Source organism: Maniola jurtina, chromosome 13 (genome assembly GCF_905333055.1).
Source record: "Maniola jurtina chromosome 13, ilManJurt1.1, whole genome shotgun sequence".
NCBI lineage: Eukaryota > Metazoa > Arthropoda > Insecta > Lepidoptera > Nymphalidae > Maniola > Maniola jurtina.
In genome coordinates, this window is record NC_060041.1 from 16,117 (window position 1) to 32,134 (window position 16,018).

Consider the following 16,018-nt stretch of genomic DNA (forward strand, 5'->3'; position numbering starts at 1 on the left):
GCTATCACAGCTTCATAGTGCATTACATCGCTGCATACAACGGCTATCACACGGCTATACGGCTATCACAGCTTCATAGTGCATTACATCGCTGCATACAACGGCTATCACACGGCTATACGGCTATCACAGCTTCATAGTGCATTACATCGCTGCATACAACGGCTATCACACGGCTATACGGCTATCACAGCTTCATAGTGCATTACATCGCTGCATACAACGGCTATCACACGGCTATACGGCTATCACAGCTTCATAGTGCATTACATCGCTGCATACAACGGCTATCACACGGCTATACGGCTATCACAGCTTCATATTGCATTACATCGCTGCATACAATATGTTGATAAAATAAATCACAAAAATGGTGCTCCTGAAAAATAGGCCTCTTGTAACAGTGTCTTTATTCGTAGGATACGACCGACGGTTCTATTTACAAAGTTAGGTACCCATAATTGTATGGTTACTTTGTCATAGCACAAAAGTCCAAACCCCGATTTAAGATGGATTTCAGAAACATTATACTTAATATAGGACTTGTATCAGCTATTTTGTATTCAAAATATACAACATCACTTATTTATTTACTTTTACTAATGGCATCCTAAAAACTCGTGATACTTCAATACGTGTTCAATCAATGTTACCCGTTTCTACTGTAGTTCGTGAGTGGCGGCTAGTTCTGTTTTAAAAAGTTAGAATCCAGAGCCGGAAGTCTTTGACAGTCTATTCCTGACAATGACATTAGTGAATCTAGTTAATTGTCTGGGATATAACCTATTTTGCTATATTTTGCTAGACTTTTTATTAATTTCCGACATTTAAAGTGTTAATGAACGCGTGAAAACATTGATTAGTTGTATCGAATATGGTGTACACGGAAACGTACCTGAAAGACAAGCTCATCAAGGAATTGGACGCCGTTCACGTCGTAAGTACGAACTGTCAAAGAATCGTTGCCGTGTTTACGTGCGCACTATTGCGAATGTCGCGATGAACGCCTAGTGTCGCGTGGCTCTACGATGGGCAAGAGCGCGGAGCCGGAGCGGTTCACGCTGACGAAGTGCGCGCTGGTGCCGGGGCTGTGCCTGGCGCTGCTGGTGCGCTGGTGCGTGGCGGCCTACCCGTACTCGGGGCGCGGCGCGCCGCCCATGTTCGGCGACTACGAGGCGCAGCGCCACTGGCAGGAGCTGACGGTGCACACGCCGGCGCGCCAGTGGTACCGCAACACGACGCAGAACGACCTGCAGTACTGGGGGCTGGACTACCCGCCGCTCAGCGCCTACCACAGCCTGCTGCTGGGGCTCGTGGCCGAGCGGCTGGAGCCCGAGTCCGTGCGCCTGTTCGCGTCGCGCGGCTACGAGGGCGAGGCGCACAAGAGCTTCATGCGCTGGAGCGTGTTCCTCAGCGACCTGTACTTCTACGTGAGCGCCGCGCTGTGCCTGTGCGTGGACGCGGAGCGCGCGGCGACGCGGCGCGGCGTGCTGCAGCGCACGGACGTGGCGAGCGTGCTGCTGCTGCTGTACCCCGGCCTGCTGCTGGTGGACCACGGCCACTTCCAGTACAACTGCGTGTCGCTCGGCCTGTTCCTGTGGGCCACCTTCTTCGTAGTGGCCGTGGAGAACGACACCCTGGCCACCATATTCTTCGTGCTGGCTCTGAACTACAAGCAGATGGAGCTGTACCACGCGCTGCCCTTCTTCATCTATCTACTCCGCAAGTGCTTCACTTGGCTGCCGCACAAGGGCCGCGTGTCGCACGTCGTGCACCGGTTCAACAAGCTGGCCATCGCAGTCATCTCCAGCTTCATCATCATCTGGTATCCGCTGGTCCACTCGTGGGACGATATTCTGCAAATTCTTCATCGACTGTTCCCAGTCAAACGAGGAGTATTCGAAGACAAAGTGTCAAATGTCTGGTGCACGGCCAACGTGTTGGTTAAGCTGAAGGACGTATACACCAATGAAGAGATGGTGCGGCTGTGCGTTGGCTGCACGCTGGTGGCGAGCCTGCCCGCCTGCGCGGACCTCTTCTTTAGGATTAACAGAAAGAAGTTTGTTCTGTGCCTAATAAACGTGTCGCTGGCGTTCTTCCTGTTCTCGTACCAGGTGCACGAAAAGTCCATCCTGCTGGCGGCGGTGCCGGTGGCGCTGCACTTGCCGGAAGACCCCTTCATGTGCTTCTGGTTCCTGCTGGTATCCACGTTCAGCATGCTGCCGCTGCTGCTGAAGGACGGGCTGCTGATCCCGTTCCTGTGCACCTCCGCGATCTACGTGAGCTTCTACAGCATCGCGCTGCGCCTGTCGGGGCAGGGCACGGGCGTGCTCAGCTGGGTGAGCGCGGGCGCGGTGTACGAGGCGACGCGCGTGGAGCGCGGGCTGGGCCGCGTGGCGCTGAAGCTGCTCAGCACGCTGTTCTTCCTGTCGCTGCAGGGCATGTGCTGGCTGGCGCTGGGCGCGCTGCTGGTGGCGCCGCCGCCGCGCTACCCCGACCTGTTCCCGCTGCTGATCTCCGTGTTCTGCTGCCTGCACTTCCTGCTGTTCCTGGCGTACTTCACGCGCCAGCAGCTGCTGCTGCCCGCGTGTGTGCCCGTGCAGGGAAAGCTCAAGAAGAACTAATCGTGCCTACTAGTTAGTACTGAAGTAGCTATTCAATCTGAATGAACATTCCAAATAAATTCATTACAATATTTTTGGTGTGTGATTGTTTTCATTCCAATATATTATTATCCAATATATTCAGTTTTCACTTCATCAGGAGGCAGGGCCTCACACTACTTTTGTTAAGTAAATAAAAAAAACGAGTCAGACTCGCGCACTGAGGGTTCCGTACTTGGGTATTTTTCCCAACATTTTGCACGATAAATCAAAAACTTTATCATATGATAACCCACTTGGTATAGTTATCTTTGAAGCACATTTTAATTTGTTTTAAATGATATAACCACAAATGTTCACGCAGTTCAGACACTATTACTTGACATAACATATTTTAGGGCAATAAGGAATAGTTTGTTCAACAATTACTAATTTGTATTGTACTTCGTGACTGTCGCAAACAAAATTCCGGGCTTAAATGTCATATCAGATAAAAATTCCACGAACATTAAAGGCATTAATGGCCAAACTGTACTTTTTAAACCAAGATGCAGGGTTTGTAGAATCAGAGCTTATAAGTAGAGTTACTGGTTATTTATTGTGATATAGTCAAGAACATTTAAGAGCTATATTACTTTGGACTTGGGATAGGTCCCATGGCCAGCACAAATCTAAGCTCAGCTAAGGGCTTGGCTCTACTAGAGATCTCATAACTTTTTAAAAGTGAAAACATTATGAACTTGTGAGTCTTAGCAACCTTTGAAAAGAGATGTTTTTGGTGGGTATCATAGACATAAATACACTCATGAATAACGCGTCAACCGTAGTAGCCTTGCGCGCATCAGTCCGGCTCCAGGTCACTACACCATTGCATCACAAAACACCACCAACCCGCAACACCAAAAAATATGACCCATCTGTCAGTGGGTTCCCAAAGAGTCGCAATCAACGTATCACGCTGTTACTAGTTGCAACCTTTTTTGTCCATTAGAATTCCCAATGAGTCACACTGTTGCTCCGGGTGTGACTCGATGGGAAGAAAAAATGCAAAAGTCATTTGAATGGGTGATGATTATATAATTAATTAATTTAGTCAGTGCGGTTTGTTTAAATCTGAACAGGCATGCGCTTGACTGCGGCCACATCAAATAGTGATGCAGCCTGAGTTGTAGCGCGCTTGCCTCGGAGGAGTCCTATTCACTCTTTTGAAGGTTCCAATTTTGAAATGGGCACCGAAAACGGAAAGTAGAAGGAGATTCCAAGTAAATCGCTTCGTACGAGTCCATGGAATTTCGACTATGTAGCGGTGCAGACTTGTACAACGCCTCGTGACATGAGGGGGGAACCAGGTGAAAGTGCGTAGCACTCTGCGCTGTACGCACGAGCGTATCCTGTAGGTAGAATACCGACAGGCGGGCCACCGTCGCCGATGCTCTACACATCGGAGTTGTGGGCTAACATTGTAATTGTAAATGAATGATGTAAATGAACGCCAGGCCGCACTAATCTTGTATCTAACATAAGTCGGTACTACTTAGTACTCAGTTACGCAAAGCATGATTGCAATCAGGCGAGTCGCACTCAGTGAGCCATTACCCATTGTGTGTGTGTGTGTGCTGTGGAAGTATCAATGTGTGAATGAATATAAATAATTTACAAACGCGTCGCGGTTCCAGTAGGTACAGTTATGTGTGAGAGCGCTCTTGTGCACTATCCGTAATAAGTTGTTAGTGACTGTTTTCGCTTCTGTGAAGGAGGCGTGCGGAGATACTAACCTGCCTTTAGTTTGATGTAAATATAACTATTTGCTATGTTTTCATAATATTGTGTTCACCTGGTTGGTTACTATACTGTGCGCCATGAACTGACTCAGGGATGCTCCAGCTCGGGTAGCGAGCTGGCGTCCCCGCAAGTGAGACGAGGCTGTTGCAGGAGGTGGTGGACGAGAGCGACGGCTGGGGCGCCAAGTTCGCGGCGCTCATCGTGTCCGACAAGTTCCAGGGCAAGCCGCTGCTGCAGAGGCACAGGTCTGTTTCTTCAGGAGATTATTGCAGGCTAGGAAAACTCGTTTTGGTTTTAGTCTCTTTCGTAGATGACGAGACGCGAACTAACTAGAGTCAATCAATCAATCATTTATTTTTGCTCTTAATGTAGGTTAACAATGGTATTACATATTATTCATATAGTATCCCTACATTTGCCATGCAATGGCGTGCAAAATTTCACATAAATACCTAATATAAAATTTCAAGTAGGTACAACTTTACAACTTACCTAATCAAATAAGTCCATTATAGTCAAGAATAACATGTAAAAATTGCTGTTGAATATATTCAATTAAAGATTAAAAGTTCCAAAATTTAAATTCATTAAACTACTTTAAATAAGTATATCACATGTCTCATTGTAATTAATACCTTTAGTAAGTCAACAAACAAACAATATAATAGCCAATAGAATAATGACATGAATCGCAGGCTGGTGAACGCGGTGCTGCGCGAGGAGCTGAAGTCCATCCACGCGTTCACGCAGCGCACGCTGACGGCGGAGCAGTGGCGGGCGCAGCGCGCGTGAGCGGCGCCGCGCGCTGCCGGGCGGCGGCCGCGTCGGCGCCGGGCAAGGTGATCCTGCACGGCGAGCACTCCGTCATGTTCGGCCGCACGGCGCTCGCCGGCAGCCTCGGCCTGCGCACCACGCTCACTATCCAGGTACCTCGCGCTCAGCCGGGCTTCCTTGCGGACGCTATGCGCTCCGATTCCGAGGAGGAAGGCGAGAGAATAAGCGCCCCTGTCCTGACTCGCATCGTTGTAATGTTCAGGAGGAGGAGGCGGCCGAGCCGGTCCTGCGCCTGCAGTTCCCGGCCGTCGACCTGGAGGAGAGCATCCCGCTGCGGTGCGTGGTGGAGCACCTGTTCGTGGGCGCTCGGAGCGCGCGCTCGTGGGCGGCGCCGCGCGCGGTGCAGCACGAGAGCCTGCTGGCGGCGGTGGACGGCTTCGTGACGGCGTTCGTGGCGAGCGCGGACGCGTGGAGCGGTGCGCAGCGCAACGCCGTGCGCGGCTTCCTGTACCTGCTGGCGGGCGTGCTGGGTGACGAGGCACCCGCTCATACCGTGTGCGTGCGCGCCACGAGCGCGTTGGCGGTGGGCGCGGGCGCGGGCAGCTCGGCGGCGTTCGCGGTGTGTGCGGCGGCCGCGCTGCTGGCGCTGCGCGCGGGCGCGGCGGTGGAGGCGCTCGGCGCCGATGAACGCGCGCTGATATCGGCGTGGGCGTTCAACTGCGAGAGGATCATGCACGGCGCGCCCTCCGGTGAGAACTGTTCCATTCGTAGCTCCATCGACGAGTGAACTCCTCGCATATCGCATTCTCACGGCCGCTCGTGGCGTTGCAGGCATCGACAACTGGACGTGCACGTTCGGGGGGCTGGTGTCGTTCCGCAAGGGCTCCGCGGCGCGCCCGCTGCAGCTGGCGGCGCGCCTGCGCGTGCTGCTGGTGGACACGCGCGTCAGTCGGCAGACCGGGCAGCTGGCGGCGCGCGTGGCGGCGCTGCGCGCGCGGCACCCGCGCGCCGCGGACTGCGTCATCGACGCGTGCGGACACGTCGCCGACGACGCCGCGCAGGTACTGCACGCTGCACGCAGCACGCGATACTCATTACACAGTTGTGCCTTACAGATGCAGGTCACTCCGCAAACATTTTCAAATAAATAGTGAATCTTTTTAAGCAATTGTTCAAGACCAATTATATTGTTTACCAAGCCAGATAATAGATGGCGCTGTACGACCAATATGTCGCGGTCTTGGTCGATTATGTAAGGAATATATACTCATGTAAAATATTGATCAACGTGTGTTCGTCCTTGGGTTCAATAAACCGGCCTAGCCTTTTTAGAACAAACCGTGGTTTTTTTGTTACGACCTGCGGTCCCTCAGAGCACGGCGGGCTGGAGCGGGAACATTTTGTTCCTTCAGAACCGGACCTTTTTTGAAGAACAAGTGGTCCACTGGAGTGGACCACTCACCGTACTCGCAGTGGATCGCTGCAAACACCAGAGTACGTGGATCCAGCAGCGGCGGCAGGCGCCGGCAGAGGGCGCCAGCAGCGTGGACCAGCGAGAGCGAGCGAGACGAGTGGTGCAGAGCAGGACAACCGTAGTACGCCAAGGATGGACTACCAAGGACCAGTTCGACAGGTGTCAAAGTCAAGCTGACAGGTGTCAAAGTCAAGTCTGACAGGTGCCAAAGTCAAGCTGACAGCTGTCATCGTGACGTGTGAGTGCAATAGTTCAAGTGAAGTGTCAAACCGTGAGTACAAACCTTCAAATTAACTTTCAAGCAAAATTAAACTTTAAGTCAGTGATTCATATTTCAAGCAAAATTGAACTTTATTTCATTGGTTTCAATAACTTAGAAAATTCAAGCTAATAAGAACATAGAATTTGAAACTTGTAGAAATATTAGTAAACTCTTAACTTTAACTTAGAGTAAATTGCATGCTAGTTAGGACTTAGAATAATTTCACTAAAAACGAGGGAACGGGGAACCTATGTCCGATTTCCCCTAGAACTGTTTAAGTTTCAAACACTTGTAAAATTTTCAAGAAATATCTTAGGACATAGAATTTTTTCGATCAGTAAATTGACTTGTAAATTTTTCAAGATATTTTTAAAAGAACATTGAAATTATTTAGAACATAGAAATTTTAGATCAATCAAACACTTGTGATTTACATGATGGTATAGAACATAGAATTATTTTGATTGATAGAACACATGTTAATTTAATCGAGAACTTTGCTTTCACTTGGTTATTTTCCAAGTTGCTTAACTTAAATTAGTACAAATGAATTATTTAGAACACTTTTAGTTTGAGTTCAAATGAGGACAATGATTATTTAATAGGTCAGTAAAGAGGTGAAGTTTAGCTAAGTAGATCAATAATTAATTTAATTTGAGTACAAAATGGAAGGACTAATAAATGTGCAGTTAGATTTACACAATTCAATTAAAAGGGATTTATCCAATTTTAAGAAAAGTGCAAAAGAAAGAATAAGCAAAGAGTACGTAGAAATTAGATCGGAAAGTTTAGAAACAGATTGGTTATCTTTTAGAGCAAATCATGCTAAATTGTTTGAAATTTCACAACCAGATATTTTAGCAAGTACACAGTATGTTGTAAAAGAAATTTATGATATTACTAAAGATCACTATTTCAATTATAAATCTCTCTTAATAAGAACTTTAAATCAACTTAGGTCAACAGAAAGTCAGTCAAGTCCTAGTACAATTAATAGTGATAAGGTCAGCCCGTTAGTAAAGCTTCCAAAAATTACTATTCCGACATTTTCGGGTAGTTATTCAGAATGGACAACATTTCGTGATTTATTCGTTTCTCTTGTTCACAATAATACTGATTTAGACAATGTACAAAAGTTAAATTATTTGAAATCTCACATAACGGGTGAGGCAGAGCAATTAATAAGGCATACACCAATTACTAGTGCAAATTACAGTCGATGCTGGTCTCTATTAGAACAAAGGTACAACAATAGAAAATACTTAGCGAAATGCATCTTTAAACGCTTGTTTAGCATTAAACAGATGAACACTGAGTCAGCATCCGGTCTAAAAGACCTTATAGACACCACCATAGACTGCTTGAATGCATTAAAAAATATAGACATTGATGTTAGCACATGGGATATTATCATAATTCATATTGTTACTTTCAAACTCGATTCCGAAACACGGAAACAGTGGGAGCTACATATTTCTAGTTCAGTCGATTCGAATCAATTGCCAACCTTAGAACAATTTAAAACTTTTATGGAAAACCGTTTTCGCGCTTTAGAATTTGTAGATTCTAAAAAACCTTCAGTACAGTACAACAGTGGTTCTAGTTCAAAACCAAAGTCTTTTAAAGCTACAAATACCTCAGTTATGCGCTGTGAGTATTGTTCAGAGCAACACAAATTGTGTTTTTGTAAAAGGTTTGCTGGTGAAGATATCGCAACAAGACGCGACTTTGTGGCCAAGAATTCAATTTGCGTGAACTGTTTAGGCAGCAATCACATATCTTCTCAGTGCAGAAATCCTGGATCCTGCAGGATTTGTAAATTGCGTCACCATTCCCTTTTGCATCAAGAGATCGAGAGCACAGCTTCCAGTTCAATGGCAGAAAAACCTGTTGAGAGTACTAGCACTTTAACTAATACTCCACCAATAGTTTCATGTCTTTCAACTCTAAGGATTTCCAGTTGCGGTCAGGTTTTACTTCCTACGGCATTAGTAAACACCGAGTCTGAAGCTGGTAAGGATCATATCCTCAGAGTTTTGTTAGATCAAGGATCGCAGGCCAGTTTTATAACTGAGGCTGCAGTCCAGCTGTTGCATCTTAAGAAGACTCCTGTAAGCGGAATAATTACTGGACTAGGAGGAAACAAAGCCATAAGATCAAAATATGTAGTTACCATCAAATTAAGATCAAGAACAAACCAGGACAACAACATACAGGTCACAGCTTACGTGCTGAAGAACATAACTACGTTTTTACCGGAACGTCAAGTGCATAACATGGACTGGACAGAATTTAAGAACTTACAACTAGCAGATCCCCATTTCAACACTTCCAAGGCAATCAATTTGCTGTTGGGTGCTGATATTTATAGCCAAATAGTACAAGAAGGCATAAAGAAGAGCCGTAATGGGAAACTTATAGCACAAAGAACAACATTAGGGTGGGTTCTGTCTGGCACAGTTAACGAACAATTTAACAAGAACAACGAGGACACTCCGAAAATATCAGTTATGCATGCTCAGGTCACTGAAACTGAAAATTCAAAACGGATAGAAGTAGAGCAAAAGTTCAAACCAAGAACACCAAATAGGACAGATGAAGGTCGCAATCGGACACGACACCTGAACGTAACCAAAATCCAACCATCACACAAAAGGCTATCGAAGAATTCAGATCTGAAACAAATAGAACATACAAAAGTACTCAACAGAAATTCACAATTAGGACACATAAAATCTGTAAACATAAACGACAGAGAAAATAATGAAACTGTCTACTTACCACATCGTGCATTCGTAAGAAACGATAAGACAACCTTAAAAGAGCAAGCTGAAAAATGGAATAACAATAAAATAGATCTATTCACAAGCATACAAAAGAAAGAAGATCAAGAGAACATACAAAACCACACACAAGAAAACGACAAGCAACAACAAGACACCTTAAGCAAGAGTAAGCACAAACAGAACACAATGGAAAAGAACAAACAGAGCAAAATTAGCCTCAAGATCAAAAAGGACATGAAGAACGAAAATGAATATTAGAACAAAAAAAGGACAACTAGAACTAAAAGAACGCTAGAACAAAAATGATAGAACAAAAAGGACAACTAGAACAAAAAGAACAAATAGAGCAAAAGAACAACAAAAATTAAAGGACAAAAATTATTAAGGACAAACTAAAGATCAAGGGAAAAATAAAAATGGAAAAAGAGTACCATAGGATTTAGAACTTACCTTTATCCGAAGCGAAGATCAATCTAGATGCTCGGTGAATACTGAAGCCGACGTCTGGACCTGAAACAAAAGGATCAATATTATCAATTAGTACACATAATAATTTGAGCCACAAGGTGGATAGCACAAAGTATAAAAGCAGAAAAAATATTTATTCAAAAGAAAAAAAAAGCATATTCGGTATAGCAAAATAGCAAAAGACAATTTTAGCATAATTTTAAAGAAAATAAAAGAATACTTACCTTGAAGAAGTAGAACAACTTACTACAGTACAAGTCCCACGATGGTGAATCACAGAACAGAAGCTAGTATTAAATTATATATTATAATATTATACACAGTGCAGATCACAAAATCCACATCAGGTATCCAGTTACCGACAGAGTTAAAGGTTCAATCGGAAGGAGATCAAATTCTCATTTAGTTTTAAAATATTTACTGAAGAAGAAAGTACGAACCGAAGATTTTAAGAACAATATTTCAAGTACTTAGGAGGACAAAAGTTGCTTACAATTTAAAATAATATACATTAAAACAGCCCATATCTGGAGACAGTTCAGATCTCAGTGACTCTCTGCCGTTTACACCGGTATTTGTAAGATCCGTAGGGCCACTGATAGCTGTACCAAAGGTTAATAATACTCAACTATCTTGAGTCCAATGTAAGTATACTGAATAGGTGGCAATTCATTCAAAATGCGATTAGTCATCGTTGAGGTCAAACTGTTATTAGATCAACACTGTATGTATAGGTTAGTTAGATAATAAGAAATTGTTATAGTTTAAGTTTATGTATAGCTCAAGTTTGATAATATCTATAGTTCATAAGATCAAATTTGTAAACTTATTTCATGTAAGAGCAAACCATTGCATGGTTTAAAAGCGCAATTTAGTTCATTTATGATTGTTTAATTTAGTTCAAAAATTCAAGACTAGTGCATTTAACATTATGTAATTTCAAAGTTCAACCTAGTTCATTTATAGTTCATTTAGCACAAGTTTCAAACCATGTAAGACCACCCACCAAGAACATAGTCATATTTACGAGTACATGATATTAACACATTTAATTAAGGACATTTCTCACTAAATGTCCTTGGCGGGCGGTATGTTCAAGACCAATTATATTGTTTACCAAGCCAGATAATAGATGGCGCTGTACGACCAATATGTCGCGGTCTTGGTCGATTATGTAAGGAATATATACTCATGTAAAATATTGATCAACGTGTGTTCGTCCTTGGGTTCAATAAACCGGCCTAGCCTTTTTAGAACAAACCGTGGTTTTTTTGTTACGACCTGCGGTCCCTCAGAGCACGGCGGGCTGGAGCGGGAACACAATCGTTAGATGAATAAATACTTAGCGACTTTGCAATAAATTGAAATATGAACAAATGTAGCATTAAATGTTACTGTTGTTTCAGCTCTTACAACAGCTGCCCGGCGACGCTGCAGGCGACGCTGCAGACGACGCTGTAGGCGACACTGACTCTCAGTATCGACATCTGGCTGTGAGTGATTACTAAATAATTATTTATTCATTTAATTGAATGCGCATTGAAACCAGACGATGAATAAGTCGAAGCGTCATAAAGCACCCCGAGCGTCGTGGATTCACTTGCTGCGTCGGAGCCGCATGCATGCCAGCATGGTGCATACATGATAAAACGTAGTCATAGCTGGTTCTTCCTCAGCTACCGACAGATGCCTAGCGCAGCGTATTCATGAATAAAGTTGGCGTAATCAGATTTTTAGTCTGGATTTCCTTCAAATAGCCTTTCTAAATAATGGAAATGCTTTCACACTCTTACACACGAATGTGACTCTAGGGTAAATAAAATTCCTGTTGTGTCACAGTGTTACTTGTGGGAGTGTGTCGAACGCGAACAACCCTCATGACACTCAGGGATGCCATGTAACGGAAGCCTTACACAAAATCTACCCGTCTTCCGTGAAAATTTCAAAAAAAAAGTATTCATGGTCAAACTTCACAAAAATGGGTTTTACATTTGCCAACTAAGCAGTAAGCGTTATCATAAAATAGGTCAGACAAAAATTGTAGATCATGCAATCACGTTGTATAAAACTGTTCTTACACTTTTCCCCCTAAGAATCACCATTCCTGAGATATAGCGATTCAAAAAGTTTAATTACGACTCAGTGATGTATAATAGAGGTAATTGACATATATTATGATGAACAACTTTTCAACTTGTCGCCCGGCATGTTGTCGCGTGCGTCAAAGCTGCAGTGTGACGATCCCGCTCGGCTGCAACTCGTCACCGTCCGCAACGTAGCGCGAGTCGAAGCGATCGTGCGGGTCGACGTCGTAGCATCGGTCCATGCAGCTTTTCCGCAATGGAAATATAGGCTTAACTTTTTTTTTTTTTTAATCTTAAAATTAATTAATCTTTTTTTTTCTTTTTAGTCAGCCCTAGCACAGACTACGGTCTATTTGGGCTGCAAAATTCCAAACACCAGTCTGTTTTTTATCTAGTGCTTTGGTCTATAACAACTGGTGAAAAATGTTTCTCTTTAAATTAAGTCTATTACTAAATAAATAAATAAAAAAAAATTTTTTTTGAGCTGAAGCCTGTGTACAGGAGCTGTGGGACATGAACCACTGCCTGCTGGCCGCGCTGGGCGTATCGCACGCCGCGCTGGAGGACATCCGCCGCAGAGCCGCCGCGCACCGCCTCGCAGCCAAGCTCACCGGCGCCGGCGGCGGCGGGTAAGTGTCGCGATGCTTGTGTGCTTAGACTCAGGGTAGAACGATGTGCTCGGAGGCTCGGCTACGTGTCTGCAGCGTGGTTGGGCGGAGTATCCGCTGCAGTAGCTTTGAGCTGAGGAACTTTGAGCTCTTCGACAGTGTGTATGTCTCTCTATCTACTGCAATGTATTACCATGTAATCTGGAACCCAGTTGCGAACAACGTTTTGGTGTTAACTCGATTAAGATATCTCAAAGCCCCCGCGGCAAATAAGCATCGGCACCGTTTTTGCAGCAACGCCATCGTGCTGATCCCGCCGTCTACTGCGGAGGACGCGGTGCGCGCGCTGAGCGACGAGCTGCGCAGTGCGGGCTACGGCGTCACCGACACGCTGCTGGGCGGCGAAGGCGTCACCCTACACCGCGCCTGACGCGCCCCGCGCCCCGCGCCCCGCGCCCGCGCCTCACGCCCGAACGCAACCTACCACATTAGCGTCCTCTGACCTCGAACGTGTAGCTGTAGATATTTATTAATTATTTTATTCCCCACGGCGATAAACATAAGTGCGAGTTAACTTCCCGCTAGCGCCATCTAGTAAGAGGATGATACACTAAACAATTAAAATTGACTAGATGGTCGAGACATTCCCGTCGAGTAGCATTCGCACGAGTGACACAATGGGACAAATATTCCTCTCAAGTCCTAGTTCAACACGAGTGTGGTACGAAATGCGGCTGCGTGTTGTGCGCAGTGGCTGGGGGCAGCAGCTCCGCGCCAATGTTCCCTGCGGCCGGCGCACGCGCGATGCAAGTTTATGAAGTACATCACTCGTTACTAATTATAATAGACTTTAGTTCTTTTTTCTTCAAATGGATTTCTTATATTGGGAGGGAACAAACCTTAGAAACTAGCAGTGCAAGGTACTGGGTATGTTATTGGTAGGTGTAACGTGTTTTATTGTAACACTGATAGTGGGGCTTTCATCTTACGTAGTTATCTACAAATAATAATAATTGTATGAAATAAGTATTTTACAATGGTCATTAAATATTTAAAACGAATACTGTTCTCTTTTTAATGAAGCGATCCCGTAGTGTGCTCGACCTGAGGCAGACGAAATCAAAAGTTGTTCTGGATTGTAGTGAATAAAAGTCTGTACCGATTTATTTGAAACTTTATTAAGTAAATATTATTAGTAGATTCATAAAATAGGCGAAATACTAAAACAAAAACAAAGATTCAATCGAAAATAAAATTAATACTGAGTGTAATAAATACCAAGATCACAACTAAACAAATCACACATTACACATTGTATGGTAAACAATGTTCATCATTCAAATAATTGGCTATAAAACAATAATGTGGTCCTTTAAATTATTACTATTTATCACATTTGCAACTATATAGTAACAACAAAATACAGAATGACAGAGCCACACGCGGGCAGTGGAAGCGGTCTGACTCCCGTCTCCCGGCCGCCCCGAGCTGCGTCTGCAACTACGATCTACCTTTCGATGTCGCACACTACACCGCTGCAGCAGTTTCAAGCGGTCGACTGCAGCTAATAGTCGGCGAGTTCCCAACGAGTCACACCCAACCGTGTCAGTGTGACTCGTTGGGATTATCGCGTCGCACTGGTTCTCTGGGTGTGACTCGTTGAGAATTCTAGTAAAAGAAAGCAGCTGCGTCGAAGAAGTGCTGACGGAACCTCTAATGGCGCATTGTATGACGCGCCTGATGCTGTTGACGTCTCGACGTTAAATTTCAGTGGATAGGTAGGCATGGTACGCCACAGGTTGAGATGCGCTAACCCGCTGCGGGTGATACCCCGATTGCCATCTCAATCTGTCGCGCACCACAGGTACGTACTTAAAGGCCTGCGCAGGCGTGCCAATGCGCCACTGACGGCTGCGCGCGAGCAGTGCAGGCTCCAGCAGAGCTCCGACTCGCTCCCGCGCGGCCGCTTCGGGAAATTATACATTTTCCTGATTTCTGTAGCGATAGGGTCAGGAGGCGTTACCTCTCGACGGAATGGACACCTATTTTTTTAACGCGTACAACTCTCATTTTTAAGTATACTTACACAGATTGGTGTCTGTAAATAACCTTATCCAATTCAGTAACTATATCAAATAGAATGGAAGCATACAAGTTGAATGCGACACTCACTGAGTGTAAGTAGGTATATACTTATTCACTTATGGTTATTTAGCTCCAGTTGGCAACTGTAGCAGAGTCGTTATCTATGAACTATAAAGGCGTGTTCGTCGCCGAACTATCACAACTACTTAACGAGTATGCACTCGTATTTATGTTAACAACTCTCAATACTGCAAACTCAGATCCTAAATCAAACTTTATCTCCGAGATGTATTATCTATTATTCTTTAATTTTTTAGTATTAAACGTATTGAAGACCTATCTACGTTTATTGATCGAACCTTGTGTCGAATGACTAGCGAGAGAGTCTATCTCGCTCAACGTATGAGTTCATCTCTTTCTCACGCAATGAGGTACACTGAGCGGAACGAACGGTTTTAAATAACAACCTACTTTAAAAAAAATCGAAACACTTCAAAACTAACGAACAGTGGCCTACACAGGCTTTGAAGCTGGGGTAAGCATTTAAGCAGGAACCTGTTATTTGCAGGTCAAAATAACAATAAGAACCCGGCCAAATGTGAGCCGAGCACTCGCTCTGTTAGAGTAAGTACATAATTATGGTCTAAAACTGACAACTTTGACGCCCCCCTCCCCTCTCGCTATTTTTTATATTCGTACAATGCGAAGTGTTTCGACTTTTTTGATGCGAAGTATATTTATTTCGCAACGAAGATATGCTCGGCTCATCGCAGCTGCCCATTGCATGCATTACTACCTATCTAATCATTAACTTATTCATACAAAGTGGTATAAGGCCTCGCCGCCGCGGCGACATCTAGCTCGCTACAAGCTATGCTATGCTATGCTATGCTATGTTGGCGTCGCGTGCAAAAGCTACAATACAAACACGTTCGCATCCAATTGACTTATGTAAGTACATAGTACTATGTTTGGTATTGTTTGACAGTTGGCCAGCTGTAGGAATCACGTCGACTTACAAGAAACTATTTCCCGGCCGGAACAATTGGCCTTCAAATATATTTTCATTGAAGCTCAAGGCAAATAAACGGA

General features: G+C 44.6%; 2 protein-coding genes across 2 annotated transcripts; both read left to right on the forward strand.

Moving 5' to 3' along the window:
• Positions 1–831: 831 nt before the first annotated feature.
• LOC123871490 (mevalonate kinase) lies at positions 832–13,902 on the forward strand (the record flags this gene model as incomplete). The annotated part of the gene is made up of 8 exons (XM_045915339.1): positions 832–937; positions 4,536–4,630; positions 5,081–5,311; positions 5,422–5,908; positions 5,991–6,220; positions 11,556–11,642; positions 12,735–12,862; positions 13,136–13,902. Coding segments are annotated over 8 exons (1,500 nt in total), but the record flags the coding sequence as incomplete, so codon positions are not given.
• Positions 935–2,697, forward strand: LOC123871489 (dolichyl pyrophosphate Man9GlcNAc2 alpha-1,3-glucosyltransferase). The gene has a single exon (XM_045915338.1). It carries the CDS (start codon positions 1,029–1,031, stop codon positions 2,622–2,624), a length of 1,596 nt encoding a protein of 531 aa, XP_045771294.1. The 5' UTR covers positions 935–1,028; the 3' UTR covers positions 2,625–2,697.
• Positions 13,903–16,018: the final 2,116 nt, after the last annotated feature.

What these genes read in the sequence shown, in the direction of transcription:
- LOC123871489 (XM_045915338.1), top strand. Translation starts at nt 1,029, where the DNA reads ATGGGCAAGAGCGCGGAGCCGGAGCGGTTCACGCTGACGAAGTGCGCG.